General features: G+C 39.7%; 1 protein-coding gene across 12 annotated transcripts in view; it reads right to left on the bottom strand.

Moving 5' to 3' along the window:
* The window catches only part of myo18ab (myosin XVIIIA b), a 242,630-nt gene that overhangs the window by 39,177 nt on the left and 187,776 nt on the right, over window positions 1-15,677 (bottom strand). For all 12 annotated transcript variants that reach the window (XM_078166882.1, XM_078166877.1, XM_033631202.2 and 9 more), the window contains 3 exons: window positions 7,364-7,474; window positions 3,705-3,809; window positions 915-1,061 (listed from right to left, as the gene is read on the bottom strand). In XM_078166882.1, coding sequence (XP_078023008.1) covers window positions 915-1,061; window positions 3,705-3,809; window positions 7,364-7,474 — 363 coding nt within the window. The remainder of the gene's footprint in view (window positions 1-914; window positions 1,062-3,704; window positions 3,810-7,363; window positions 7,475-15,677) is intronic.

The following is a 15,677-nucleotide window of genomic DNA, read 5'->3' as shown; positions in this document are numbered from 1 at the left end:
CACACTACTTGTTGCATTGACAGTTGGTTTTGGATGTTAATTGTGACCGGTGCAATGATTCAATGTAAAACTAATTCATAAGTATGCTTGGACCAATGTTTGGTCATAACTAGGAAGGGAGTGGAAGTATCAGTGGTCGTGGTGTAACTGTGGGAGAGGCGCTGCCAGGGACATGTTCAACTTTAAACAAGGTGTTAAGTTGCTGTTAAAAGCCAAACACATGCTAAAAGCCACTTTATACCATTAATGTGTAAAATCTAATAAAAATGGTATAAAGTAGGCTCAAAAGAAAAGATCCACACAGGCTAATGTGCAGCAGGTAGAGCACTGCTGGGTCAGTATGAAAAATCCAGTAAGTTTAAAGGATAAACATGCCGTTTTCTAATCAAATATCCTGATGTAAGTGCATACTTTACCCTAAGCTAAATGTTTACTAAGCTGCTGAATGTAGCCTTAGCCAATTAATGGTGCAGAAAAATGAGCTTATTGCTTCACTTTAAATAATCAAATTAGTAAATTATTGGCTATTTGAAAAAAAAAGGGACACACAGTCCAATCCTGACACATTTTTTTGTTTTTTGCATCCTGGCAGCTTTTCTACTATTAATTTTGTTTGTATAATTTTGTTTGTTTGTTTTGTTCAAATTGAATCTCAGGGTCCTCTGGTGAGTACACAACAGTAACTAGCCCACTATCAACCTGTGGAGATAAGGAGTTAAAATCAAATACTCTGTGCAGAGAAAGAACCAGCAGCTGCTGACAGGATGTTGCTGAGCTGCAGATCTGCTGACAGGTCTACAGTATCTTAGACATGACACATGATTACTGTTGAATAAAACACCATACACTAAGTAGCAATCGTGTATGAGTTAAGCCTGTATGTTTAAGTATGTATGTCCATGTTTCTTTTATACCTGGTTTTTGAGCTGGGCGATCTCCCTCTTGCTGGGTGCGTTGTTCTTTATGTGGTCCAACATGATCTGAGCGTCAGCCAGCAGAGCCTTGGTTCTCTTCAGGTCCTTCCTCAAACGCTTTTCAGTCTCTATGTCACCACTTCTCACCTAGGACACAGGCACAGTTAGGTTTGGTGACTCAACTGACACATCAGGGACTAATCATAAACTCAACCAATTTGACCATTTAAAGGCCCGATCCTTACATTTTGTACTACATACATTTGAGTTTAGTTCACACAAACAATATAAGAGTTTGGCTTATAGATGAAGATACAATCTAAATGGAAAAGCATTACTGTATGATTCTGTCAACCCACCAATATTAAAAAATACAGGATTGCTTCATTGTGTTAATATTGTTAAACAAACCTTAAACAGCATCAGTAAACATTAACTGACATATTGAACATTGGTGTGCGTATAAAAAAGGGCTTATTTAATACCTCTATTCACAGTGTTAAAGATGTTTGAAAGGTTTAGATGACTGTCTGCTTGAATAAAAGTGAGTCTGTGAATTTATCTGGAAATAAAAAATAAAATGATCTGGAGACTCCCCTCTCATACTTGAAAAAAAATAATATCATAGTTGGACAAAATAATCTTGACTCAAGGTCAAACACTGAATTTCTGCATAGTTGCTGCAGCTGTAGAAAAAAATCTACCGATCACGTTATTTCTACAAAATCGGAATCGGTAATAAAAGATCAGAGGAATCAAATGGTCAGGTTTTTTATCTATGTTGTTCATTGTTGCTTCCGCTTTCCAATGTATTGTAACCGAGTGTCCTGGGTTCGCCTAGGGTTCATGCAGCTAATGAGCAATAAACGGATAGGAGTCGAGACAACAGGTTCAGTGGCCACTGCTTCTCTCTTTATTCCGAGCAACACAGCCACACCTAACGGCGGAACCTTGTCTACCACAGCCCTACGGCAACTCTGGAAGGACAATTTGTTTACAATTCAGAATTTGTTTATATTTTGTGTTGCTGAACCACCGATAAGCTTTTTGGATACTATTTAAATAAAAACAAACCTTATGGGACAACTTGGATGCATTCTTTTTTTTTCTTCCTTAATGCTTTGGAAAGTATCAGATTGGACTCAGTATCAGACTCGGTTTCAAAATAAAGGACTCGGTATCGGATCGGATGCAAAAAAAATGTGATCTGGACATCCCTAGTGAGGTGACCTTTTCTGATCAGTCTGTACGTAACAAAAAGTGAAAAAAATTCTGTTGATGAAGTCTTGGGACTAAAAAGATCTTCATGTTGGGAGATATCGGTACAAGAAAACTCCACTTGGGAAGTCCACGGATGGGTCCGAAATGATCAGAAACTTAATATTCTATAGGCTGTGATCACAAAGGACACCTATGTTTTATATTCATTTATTTGGACCAGTTTGGTTGCAACAGGCCACACTTCTCCTCTGTTCCCTGAATGTCAACTTAAACATTAGTCTGATCTTTATCAATGCTGATGGCTCTGTAATGGCAGCCGGCAAATATCAGTTAAATATTTCAGTCAGCTTAAATGACTCAATTCAATTACATAAAACGCCAACATCTCCACCCACACACCTCTATGGCAGTAGTGCTCTAGTTTTACAACAAATAACACTACTGAGATCCTGTTACTAATAAGACATGCACAAACCAAATGTGCACTGGAAGTGCTTTGAATACACAGATGAATTAAACTGATGCACAAACTAAGTCCTGTTGGAAGATGTTGGAAAGTCTGGGGTGACTGACTTCCCCAGATTTCACCATCTAGAGGGAAGAACATACAGCCAGCAGCAACTCACCGTCCGACACCAGCACACCGTGAGGATGGAAAGAGAGGGCTCGCCAGGGACGGAGCACCTGCCTCGGTGAGCAAACACGTTGTTTGCCGTCATTTTGACTCGACCAGTTGACTACAAGCCAATTGGCTGTAGAGACAGGTGACGTGCTTTATGTTCTAAAACAAGCTGCAAGAAATTTGACACCATCAGCCATCTTGTGTCAAGCTCCGACTGGTCTGTTCACACTACTGCAGCTTTTCTCTGCAGCGTTCTAAAATGGTTTCATCTCGTTGCAAATCTTTAGTCTGAACTGGGCTTTAGGGTCCTGACAGACAGTCAGCTGTCAGTCACTGTTGGGCCAATGGTGAGCCTCTCTTGCCCTAGTTTTTGCAGTTTGTCCTGCACAATTAAAACTAGTCAGCCCTTGTCAGCTTTATTCAGCTGACTCAGCATGTTGAATTGGCGTTGGAGACAGTGGAGCCCGTTGGTGAATGATATCACTCTGACCAGCAGCTCAGTTCAGTGGGGGAGAGGAGAATTTGCAAGCAGAGCAAATAAACAGCTAATGTCAAGAAGGTGTGAAATAAAAACAAAGCCACTGAGTTCTTCAGCAGAAACAATTTGTAATTGTTTGCGTTACTGTTTGCTAGTGCATGGTACATATAATTTGTACTGTCTTGTCGGTCTTCTGATTTCCCTTTTTGAATGATGAGTACAGAATATCGCTGCCTGCTGGTATGGAGAGTTATTTCCTAATTGGTTAATTCCTAATTGGCCACTGGCTGTAGTCTTTGTAATGAGTTCAAGTGCAACTTTTTGGCTGAGACACAGATTTCTTTAGATGATGCTATCGTCGGCCTTTGTCGCCACTTGTTCTTTGATGCCGGTTTTGTGTATCTGTGCCTTTATATACAGTACACTTTATATACAGTCATTGGTTTCAACAGGAACACAGTGGAGTTACCTTGTCCTGTGCAGACAGAAGCTTTGACTCCAGCTCTCTCTTCTCTTTCAACACCTTCTGCTTCTCATCGTATTCTTCTTCAAGCTGGACTTCCATCTGCTTCAGCTAGATACGCACAAAAATATGAAGAATGAAGAGTGAATTCATAGTTCTATCTGATCAAACAGGCGCACTTCAAGTAGGGCACATACAGTATGGCAGAGGGCTGATGACCTATGACAATTTATTTAATAACATTATTAATTAGGTCTACAGCCCTCAAAAGTCCTGTTACTGCTCCTTAAGGCTCCACTGTTGCTTTCATGACACAACAATAAAGATGTCTGAGAGCATTTACAACTCACTGATGGTTTGGGATTCTTAAGAGCCTTACTAGTAGTGGCGAGTAATAGAATGACAAAACCTAAAAGTCTACAGCCATGCTGCTAGCTTTGTGAAGAAGTACTTACTGTAATACTGATGTGTAGCATGGCCACCACCTGTATTAGCAAGCTATTATTTGCTAAGCACTGAGCACAAAGTCCAGCTGAGGCTGATGGGAATGTCATTGGTTCTGCAGGGATTTGATCATAAACCAAAGTACTGAACAAACTGAAATCTTGACCTGATGATGGCACTATATGAACCGCTGAGGAGAACAGATGTTTTGTTCCCCACAGGATAAGCTGCAATAATATCTGTAAACATTTTGTGCCACTCCATCAAGTAGATGTTGAAATATTTTACAGGATAATTGAAAATGTTGACCTGCGAGCAGCTCTAGCGGAAAAGTCAGAGTATCATAATGTCAGTAGGATTCATCCTCTAGGATCCAACAATGTTCGTACCACATTTCATGGAAATCAATGGAACTATTGTGGCGATACTTCAATTATGCTGGACAGATAGTAGGGCACATTGACCATGGTTGCTGAATAAAAAATCTCATAGTAGTAGATAGCAGATCTTATTATGACATTGTTTGTAAAAACATAAGAGATCTAACACTGTCCAGTCTACAGTAGCCTGTATGTTCATGTACTCTGGATGCATAATGAGCAAGGTTCTTGTTGAGGCATTGGCCTGACCTAAAATGTACAATTTACACAGACAACACCATAGCGCTGTTTGTATTTGTACAGCATAATCCATCATCAAATACTACGTCACCATGTAAATGTCTCTGTCACACAGTGTAGAGGCAGCGCTCCAGCTTGTGCAAGTGTAGTAAAAGCTAATTATGCGTGGGCTAATGAGGGCTCGACTGGTGGATGGCAGGGATGGGGCAGTTAGCACAGGCACAGCAAAACAAATACAAAAAAGCATCAACAGCAGTATTGGCATCTAAAGTAAAGATGCACACAGATTCCAACAGCAAACCACTCAGTCACTCACTCATACCAACACACAAACATTTTACTCCACTGTGTAGGTATCATGTGGCAGTTAAGCCACAAATGGAAGCTATTATGCTGACATATGAATGAATGTGACTCAGGAAAAGGTCAAATCATTTACATCTAATTAATCATTTTAATCTAACAAATGCAATTAGAAATACAGTTGGGAATTCTGTGAATGCTGTACTACCTGTGCTATAATGGCTCACTGTAAATTCTGCATAAAAAACATTTCCACAGCACTAATTCATCGGTATAACAAGACAACATGTGGTACAAACCAGTCTGCTGCTCAAAGTTTCCCCTTTTTCAACACTTCTGCTGTTTTAATTCACTCATTGTTTCCTATTGTTCCCCTTCAGTTGTTATTACTGTTGAGCTACTGGCACTGAAACCTACAGCTGGTAACTTCAAAGAAAACAAGTTTATGTCATATTTCCTGAGACTGTCAGTATATTCTGAAAGTACATTAGACTGATAGTCTGTAAAAAAAAAAAAAAAAAAAAAAATCACATCCCTCCTCCTGTTCCTACTGCTTCTAATGTCACTTGATAGAATCGACCATGGCACACCAAAAAACAAAAAAAAATAACAGCCAATCAGAGTGAAGGAGTCATTAAAGGCCTTTGTACACTGAGTCAGGTTTTTTTTGTTCTTAAAATAAATATGACTTCAAGTTGTGTCAATCACATTTGCACGCTGACTCTGAAACTTTCGTCCATTATCAAAGTTTTCGGAACAGGTTCGATTTTCTGCATTTTTCGCATCCGTCATAAGCCTTTAAAGAAATGTTTGACCAAGAATCAGTGAAGAAAATGTGGCAGCGGGATACATCCAAGACAAGGCTAGGAAATGGTCGCACATTGTCCTTTTGTAACTCAGATAGCTCATGTTCAGACAGTAATATTCAGGTGGATGATGATGATGACAAGGAGGAGGATGTGGACTGTACACAGACAGAGAGAGAGAGAGACACTGGAGACAGATCAGAAGGACAGCTCTCTCCCTTCATGCAGCTATGGTGCCATATGCAAGACTTGGGGAGAGACAGTGGTGACAGATAAAAAACACCAGCAGAGAGAAGCAAGGGAGGGAATGTGTGTTTTTATTTTGTCTCATATTGCGAATTTTCACAACCTATAGAACAAAAAGAAAATGCATCTGACTCAGAGTGCAAGGTTTTTGTGTGTTGCAATTTTTTTTCAGATGACGGATTTGAAAAACACATCTGAAAAAACTGACTTGGTGTGCAAAGGCCCTTACGCAGCTCTTCTGCTCTTGAACTGCAGCCAAATGTCAAACTAGGCAGTGCTGATCAAAAATGAATCAAGATTTTGATACTGTGTCACCTATTTCTTGCCTCAAATGTTTTCAGAAACATATTTGGGTGACTGCTTAGCTGTAAAATGTGATAGTTTGTGACTGGGCCACTATTTAGGATATAGTTTACCAAAGTACCAAGCACCAGCCAGATCAACTTTTTCATTTTACAGCTAAACAGTCACTAAAATGACAGCTGCGCTAGAGACTCCTTCGCTCTGATTGGTTGTTTTCATTCACATATGGTAAGTATAATAGGAGCTCCACAAGGCATTGCTTTGTGAATATACTTACACTTTTGGCAAATGTGATAAAAAGTATAAAGGTTACCAACTACAGCTCAAACCCTACATTTCCTGTGTAAGTTTAAAATTAAAAGCTAACAGGAATAAGAGGGACGGTGCCCTTTGTCCTGCTAAAATGCTTTTTATGTGAAATATCTGTGCAGGAAGTGTTGAGTTTAACTGACAGCAGCTTAATAGCCATCAAGCGAGGTAGAACTTTTAGGTGACTAAAAAATAATTGTATTTGTGTAAGAAAAGAAAAGTGAGCATAGCAGAGTAGTGATTATGACATGATTCTTGTTTTGGTTGTTCTTAAATCTAGGATAAAAACATTATTGCAGGTTTTTGGATCTTAACCCATACTAGAAACTAAAGTCAGGACATCATGGCCTCTCCTACTTCAACTCTCTTTTTTCCCCTTGTAAGTTGCCCTTCAATAAGTATTTGAACAGAGAGCTCCAAAAGTAACTTTGTATTCAGCATTTCACATACTGCACTATTCTTTGTCTTTTGTATCTGTTCTCTCACTGCTAGGCATTACTTTTCTGTGCCTAACAGCACAACCTTTAGCCCTCATATTAAATCACAATTGCAGAACAAATGCTTACGTGATTGCAAACTTAAATAACAATATTAAAATGTGCGCATGTACCATACACACAGTGAATGTTCTTACCTTTTTGCTACAGGACTGCCTGATCTCCTCCACCTCATCATCTTTGCTTTCGATCTCCTTGGAATGAGTCTGACGTAAACGCTCCATCTCCATCTCCAGACGAAGCTTAGCCTGAAAGAAAAACACAAACATTGTCCAATCTGCTCTCACCTGGCTAAAAGGAACCCTGGGCTGATTTCCAACCTTATTTCCATATATTATTCATAGGCATGCACATGTCCACAGTACTTGCTGTTGTTCTCTGTATTGTTAATAAACTCTGACATCTTCCCATGGTGGAAGAACAACAGGGAGTTAGGCTGAGAAAGCTTTTGATTTCTCTGTCTGGGAGCACACTACAACCGCCTGATTTTTTTATTTTATATATTTATCACACAATACAATATTAGTGCGATTTTAAATGTTTTGCGATATACTGAGTATTCCGATGACTTATGATGCACTTTATTGCCTTTTTTTCAACTGTTAATTCTGTTCCCAACGGAAAACTTTGTCAGCATCTGCTTTATCTAATAAGATAAAGTTTTAAAAAATAAAGTGTCTCACTTCAGTCATTTTTATTGCAGCAGAAAGTATCCAGTGGGCTGAAAAAGTAATTGATTTATTATTCTAGTACACTTACAAAAAAATGTATATGCAATCTTAATAGTTTCAGTTATAAAAAATCTGATACTTGACATCCATATATCAATGCAATATTGCCACACAAAATATTGCCGTATCAGTTTTTGCCCCCATCCCTGGTATTTATACAACAAAGTATACACGGTGATCATTATGGATAACTTAATACAATTCATTTAAGGCTGTGGTGACTGCTGATGGCTGTCCAGCCAGGACAACCTGCTAGTCCATATGTAAACTGCTAGCACCTCAAACCCATACAACATAATGTATGTTAGTTTGTTGAATGGTATTGTCACAACTAGAATTACAGCGCTGTGGCTGTATGCCTCCATGCACCAGTCAAGTCTCTCTTTCAGTTTACATCCAAGTCTGTGAAAACATGGATACTTCACACATGTTCCCCTTAACCACACAGAAGATCTATAAATTCAGTGTCTGACCAAATATTTCCCCTTCTGTTCCTGAGATATGATGTTGAATAATGGCCAGAAAAGTGTTTTATGAAGAACATTGTGATGTCACAGTGAATCTGACCTTTCACCTTTGACCTTTTGGATTTGATTTGATCATTAGCATATGAATTCCTGGGTTATGGCCAAGAACATATTTTGTGAAGTCACACTGACCTTGAACTTTGACCTTTAACCACCAAATCCAATCAGTTTATTCCTCAGTGCAAGTGGACATTTACGTCAAATTTACAGAAATTTTCTCACAGTGTTCTCGAGATATCACATACACAAAAATGAGACAAACAAGGTCACAGTGACCTTGACCTTTGACCACCAAATCTAATCAGTTCATCATTGAGCCCAGGTGAACAATTGTGCCAAATCTGAAGAAATTCCCTTGAGGTGTTCTCGAGATATCATGTTCAAAAGGATGGGATGGATGGCTGGCCGCGGCTATCGCCAGTGCTGAGGCATAATAAAATCATATTTGTGCTTATTTGTTTTTGTTTTACAGATATTTTAATAGTTCACACTGGGTTTGAGAAAACATTTGATAATTTTAGACGTGGTTCAGTATCTCATGATGTATGTACAGTACTTATCAGGGAAATATTATTAGCACAGTAAAAATTTAAATCATATTGTCTGGCTCTAATCTGACGTGGAAAAATACTTCCTTAAAAACATTTTTCTTCCATCAGTTAGAGTGGAGATCATTTAAGAATACCTGACAAAACTGACAGCATGAATACAGACAGTAGTATTACCAGTTACCTCACTCTTCAGGAACCAAACACAAGAACAGTTCGATAATGTTTGAATTAGTAGGAGCCATCATGTGTTATTGTTGAACATGATGTGTACATGTCCTGTCACACTGTCAGTGAATGTGGAGCTGTTAGCAGTTTGGTAGATCCGGGTTGTATTCTGTCTCTAAGCTGGCAAAGTTTTGACCGAAGGCCCGGTGACTCACAGCAAAGTTTAAGAGACATAGCAGGGGTGCTGACACACAGGGTTAAGCAAGGAAAAACACAGGGTCACTGTGTGAAATACTTCTACCAGGCTTAACTTTTCAGAATTTTACTGTTCACTTTGATAACTTTCCAGAGATGTAAATTCTGTCTCTATTTACTATTAACTGCTGTGCAGCTTGTGCATCTTCCATATTCCACTATCTTGTCATCTGGACCTTAGACAAGTTTTTTTTTTTTTAGAGAAGACGCCGAACATGTCTGTAAGAAACTCTTCAACAGCCCCTTTTAGCGAGCTTGTAGATGGTGATTCACTGGATAAAGTGATTAGTATATCTAGTTTGCTGCCTTCTATATCAGTGACAGCAGGGGGGCTGAGGTAATTTACTTCCAATGGATCCCAAGTCTACTATGTGTCTGTCTTCTGTATGAACATGAAAGGCCTCTGCAACTTTAAGAATTTTAAAGTACAGAAAGAAACTGATGCTTTGGGAAACATCTTTACTTGCTTTGTTTTAGAGCATCAGGGATTGGATACCTATCTCACGTCTGTGTGTAAATTACAAAGACGGAGTAAGAATGTGATTAGCCTAGTATAGAAAAAAGACTAAAAGCAGGAGGAAACAGCTGGCCTGGCAAAGTCTAAAGTTAAAAAAAATACACCTACCAACGTATGCACCAATGTAGTGCAACTGTCATGCTAGTTTCAGACCGACACAGCTGTCATTTTCATGGCCAGCACCCACATTGTGTAACTTGCATCCATCTGTGTGCCCATGAGTGTACAGGTCTTAAATGAGATGTGGTCAGGTGCGTTGTAGCTGTATTGCTATTTTCAGGCAACAGAAAGCATTTGATCTATTGATTAACAAAAATCTGGTCTTAACTCAGAACTGCACAGTATTTTCCTGCTATTAGTTCATTTCAGATAGTAAGAAGCACCTACATAGTTGTGTTCACAACACGAGTACACTCAGAGCAGAGCTGCAGAGCTCCCCATTAAGAGAGACGCTGGGTCTCATTCATGAAACGTGAACAGAACGAATTTGTGTGTAAACTGTTCGCAGAAGGAAATCTATGTATATTTCAGCATTCACCAATATGTTAGTAGCTCGGATCTTTTCGTAGCACTAACAAAATGTACACCTACTTGTGACTGTTCATAGTGCTTGTGTAAATAAGACATTGCACAGAAATGTTACTTAATTATTAGACATTACAATTATATTTCATATTGCGCTCTGTTGTGTTCACAATACAGATACCTTTGAAACATTTAAGTTAAACATGCCAAGAGATTAGAATGTAACATATCTGGTTAAATTAGTTGGCATTCGGTAGATTTAAGCTTCAGATTAGAGTTCTTAAAGACGTGAATGAGTTATTCAAATTGACTTAATACAAAACTGGAAAACGGTGTCCTCTGAATAAATAAAATAACAAACCAACGCGCTCCTCTTCTGCCGTCTTTACGCACTGCATACTACAGCACCAAACTGCATGTCATTTTTGTTTAATTTAATTATCAGAGGTGCAATGTGGGGGACGTAAACATTATTTCAAATTGAGTTTTGGTTTAATAAAACTTGTGGACATGTGAAAGTAATTCGGCATCTGTCTCCGCTCACACCAGACAGCTGGTGAACTCAAATCTGTCAGAGTTGGAGGGAGATGGTGTGGTTTTAGTCCAGACTATCTTATTTGTTGTTTAACTTAATGGTGGGTTATTGCCAACATTAGACTGCCTGTATTAATAGTGGTTTTCACAACAGTGACAAACAATGCTAAGGCTTAGGGCAAACTGACGGAGGTTTCTCTGATGATGCAAGCAGAGAGCTGTGACTGTGAAGAGCTTCCTGCACTGTTGTGTTTTTTTGTGCATGTACTTGTGTGTTTTTTGCATCAAGTTTCATGTCAAACCGTTTTCATTTAACTTTTTGGATGGTTCTTACAATAGAGGACACAGAATTAAAAGCACCCGTTAACTCCTTCCAAGCCTTTGATTTACCTGTCCCTGTCACATAACTGATAACAGAAGACAATAAAATGTTTTTTTCAACCCCACTTCACCTAAAATAACTTCAATGTCAGTGTCAATGTCAGTGTCTTTGTTTGCTCTGTGTTCATAGGTCGACAGAATGCACCTATCCATGGTAGTTATCACCTCCTTATAGGGTGGTCACTGGCTATTCATGGGTGGGGATGTACGCTAATTGCTGACAAGAGGGAACGCACTGTCAATTTACAACTGATTGGCATTCAGTAACATACACACCTGCCGATGATCAAATCTGAGTTTTCTGCAGCGTTCATGAATCCAGAGTAGGTTTTTAGTGCCAAGGTTTTTTATGTGCAAATCTAATCGCAGATTTACTAACATTCAATAGAAGAGACCTGCATTTACACACAAGAAGCAGCGTCAATTCTGAAAAGTTTCTGATTTCTCTGCCAAGTTCACTACGCTACAGTTTTTAGTTTTGCTGCTTAAATGTCCCATGTTAGTTGCTGCAGTGGCATTATTGCTCTTATTGCATGGAGGCACACCTGGCTATAAAACGGAAGGGCAGATGTCTCTCAGATGAGTGTTATTTCCAAAACACACTTACGATTTAATTGAGGTACTAAATGCAAGCCCAATGCCCCTTGTGCTTTACTTTGCACCAAGATTATTTGCCATTAAAGTAGCTAAGTGGAGATGGACACACCCTAAATGCACATGTACCATGCACTTTAGACCATGTGCTATAAACAGTTTAAATAGGGCTCAATACAGCATATTTTTCAAATTAATTTGAAATATTACACTAGGCCTGTATTTGTGTCATTATAACTGTTATCAGCAGTACACAGGAAGTAGTAACAGTATCTAATGAACTCAGATTTTGAAACGGCCTATAGTGGCCTAACTTCTGCCAGTTGTCTATGATTATAGATTCAGTACAATATTAGTGTCCGGTATATGATTTGTTACAATTCTTCATTTTGTTTGCATTGTATTTTAGCAACAGGGTGTATGCCCTCTCTCAGTTACCATGTCTTCAAATAAAGAGACAGGGCTGACAATAGCTGGCAAGGGCTGAACTCAAGGAAACAAGTACAAGTAAAATATTCATAACACACTCAGATCACACCCGGCACAGTGGTGTAATTGTTGAATTTCCAGCACTAACGGGACATTTTGTTAGTGTTTGTGTGTTAAATTGAGAAAAAACTGCACTGACTGTGTCAGCTTGGTATCAAATAGAGGCCATGGGGAGTGGATGGGATTAAAAACTGGCACAAGTCAATGAGATAACCAGTATACCATCACTTTGGGCTAAATCATTCCTTTGAAGATGCAATAATCAGTGCTTTTTTATAACACCATTAAAACGTGAAATGTGAAACTCTGCAGTTGGTCTCAGTTCTTCAGAGCTTTTTAGCCTCTTTTAGCTCATTGCTTTAGTTATATAGCACCTTTACGGCACAGTCTCACTGCTGAGGGTTTTTAACAAACAAATTCTGATAAAGCCACTGTACTATACATGCTCTGCAGTGAACAGCAGACAGATACAGAGTCTAGCTGGTGAACACAGGGGAGCCTTTAGCAGCTAAAGAGACACATATTTCCTTCAGGAGTTGGTGGAGACAGAGCAGAGCTGAAGGAGAGTGAATATTGAACTTACATTTATCAGTTGGACACAAAGAACTCCAAATGAATACTAAAGCTGTCTGCTGGATTTGCAAATACTCAGCTGGGTGTTTACTAGTAAGGCTACTTGATGTCTGTCAGTTTATTTTGTGTTCTTCTGCCGCCCACTAGTAAAAGAATAACAAACGCAGCTTTAAAACTGGGTTGATTATTTTCCTGTGATGAGAACAAGGGGCGCCCACGTGGAGATACCAAAAACTGCAGTACACTGAATGGCCGTTTGTTCTCATTCTTCCTCCAGGAGCGTACACAGCACTGTCGAGCCGGCACTTTCGCTGAGCTAAAAGACTACAATGACTACAACCTTGTCGTAAACATTACAACCCCCTTTCCTTTTCCAGTGGCAGATTACTACCAACGGACAATGAGGATTCCTATAGAAAACCAATGGGGTAGACAAAATGTCAAATAAATCATCACGAAAACCACAGTTTGCTACTATTTTTATGTCAGAACATCACCAAACGCCACTGACCACTCGGTGAGTTTCATGGCTTTGAAAACGAACGTTTAAGGTGGTTTTAGGACAAGCTCACACATGGCCATAGGCAACAGTGTTAAAGGGATAGTGCACCCAAAAATGAAAATTCAGCCATTATCTACTCACCTTCATGCCGAGGGAGGCTCTGGTGAAGTTTCAGAGTCCTCACAACACTTGCGGAGATCCGAGGGGGGAGTGGTTAGCAGCACAACTTCACCTAATGGCTGACGGCGCCCCAGATTAAAACGTCCAAGAACACAGAATTGAAACTACCTCTCTGTACACTGTGCTGACGTATGTGTGCTTGTGCGAGACCGTGAGACATGGGCACCTCCTTCATGTGTGTTCACGTGCTTTCACTGGTCTCGCGCGCAAGCTCGCACATGTGAGCACGGCCCACAGAGAGGCAGTTAGAGCTGCAGGCTACAATGAGGCTAAAAACAGAGTTCAAATGACGTTTTTCCAAACAACTTTTTATGTCAGGGCTTCAGGACACTTAGATTACTACGGACGAGCAGTATGAAGATATTTTGTGGTTTCAATTCTATGTTCTTGGACGTTTTAATCTGGGGCGCCGTCAGCCATTAGGTGTGCAGTTGTGCTGCTACCCACTCCCCCCTCGGATCTCTGCAAGTGTTGTGAGGACTCTAAAACTTCACCAGAGCCTCCCTCGGCATGAAGGTGAGTAGATAATGGTTGAATTTTCATTTTTGGGTGCACTATCCCTTCAAGCCAGGCAGGGGAAAGCCAAATTCTCCGAAAATGAGCAATCGTCACTATTTTGGTCTTAGCCACTCTATTTCATCATAAACAACCCAGAAATGAGGCTCAAAGTGCAAAATACCGGACTTCTCCTTTAATTATGTGTTACTCTGGGCCTTAACAAAATATAAACAGGTGAGAAATAAAAAAGTTCACCCCCGGTGCAGTTCTCATAAATGTTAAAATTAGCTATAGCGACCAAAACTATTTTTTTTGTACCAGGCTGTAAACATGTTTATTTCTGCTGTAAAGTTGGGCATTTTAACATAGGGGTCTGTGGGGATCGATTTTTCCACTTCTGCATTGGCTTGACTTTTCAGCCTTGGAGATGGTGCTTGGTCAATCCCTGTAGACCCATGTTAAAATGTCCAACTTAACAGAAATCCTCCACTGAAAAAGGCAAACATATTGATTTATTGAATTGGGACCATGTTTAACAACCACAAAACTATATCAAAACATCTGTTTCACACAACTCGTGCAGTATTATCTAGGTCTCATTAGGAGCGTATGTTAGTCACAGAATTAAACCAGCAAGCACCAAAGAATAAAGGGTGAGTGGTTGTAAAATAAAGGTCCACCACATTAGTTAGCTGATGTTGTGCAATGTTAAACTGGTCATACTAATGCAATGTAATGTTAATGCTAGACTCGACTACGTAGGCTACAAGGCAGAGCCAATCACTTGTTCACTCTGTCTGGGTTTGGTTGTGGTAGTGCCATTCATGAATTTTAGTGTTGCCAAGACAGGGGAGCTGTTCCAGTCTTGGCAAGGTAGGCTGGTTGTTCACTGAAGCTAGCAAGGTGAGGAATAACATTATAGAGAGTGAGCCAGCTGCCACCACTTCCTGGCCCGGTACCACGGCGGTCAGCTGGCTTCCACCTCAGTTGCTTCACTGGTGCATTAGTTGGTGCCTCCAGCTTTCATCCCTGATGCCCAGTCCTGCCCTGCCTTAGCCAACCTCAAGCAGAACTTGTTTTAAATACTGTTATTTATGAAATAAAGACAAACTGATACTTCTGTACTTCGTGGTGTGGTTGTCATTCTTCAGCTTTGCACATGGGTTGAATGGGTTTAATGTTAAGGTACCTATAGGCCCCCTATTCCTTGTGAAAACACTCCCTACCGAACTTTATTACATAAGGTTACACCTGCATTTCAGGAGGAATTGTGCAAAGTAGCATAATGTTTTCTAGCACAGACTATATTTAATGTTTTTGACTTGATTTTTTATATGTCTTTTTGTGTGATTTCAGTCAAAACTAAACTAGTTTTATATAGTCTACGATAGCAGCATATAGCCTAGCTTCTTAGCCTTAGCTAACTTGG

The sequence above is a fragment of the Epinephelus lanceolatus genome, chromosome 4 (assembly GCF_041903045.1).
Source record: "Epinephelus lanceolatus isolate andai-2023 chromosome 4, ASM4190304v1, whole genome shotgun sequence".
NCBI classification, from domain to species: Eukaryota; Metazoa; Chordata; class Actinopteri; order Perciformes; family Serranidae; genus Epinephelus; species Epinephelus lanceolatus.
This window is presented reverse-complemented; position numbering and strand designations above follow the sequence as displayed.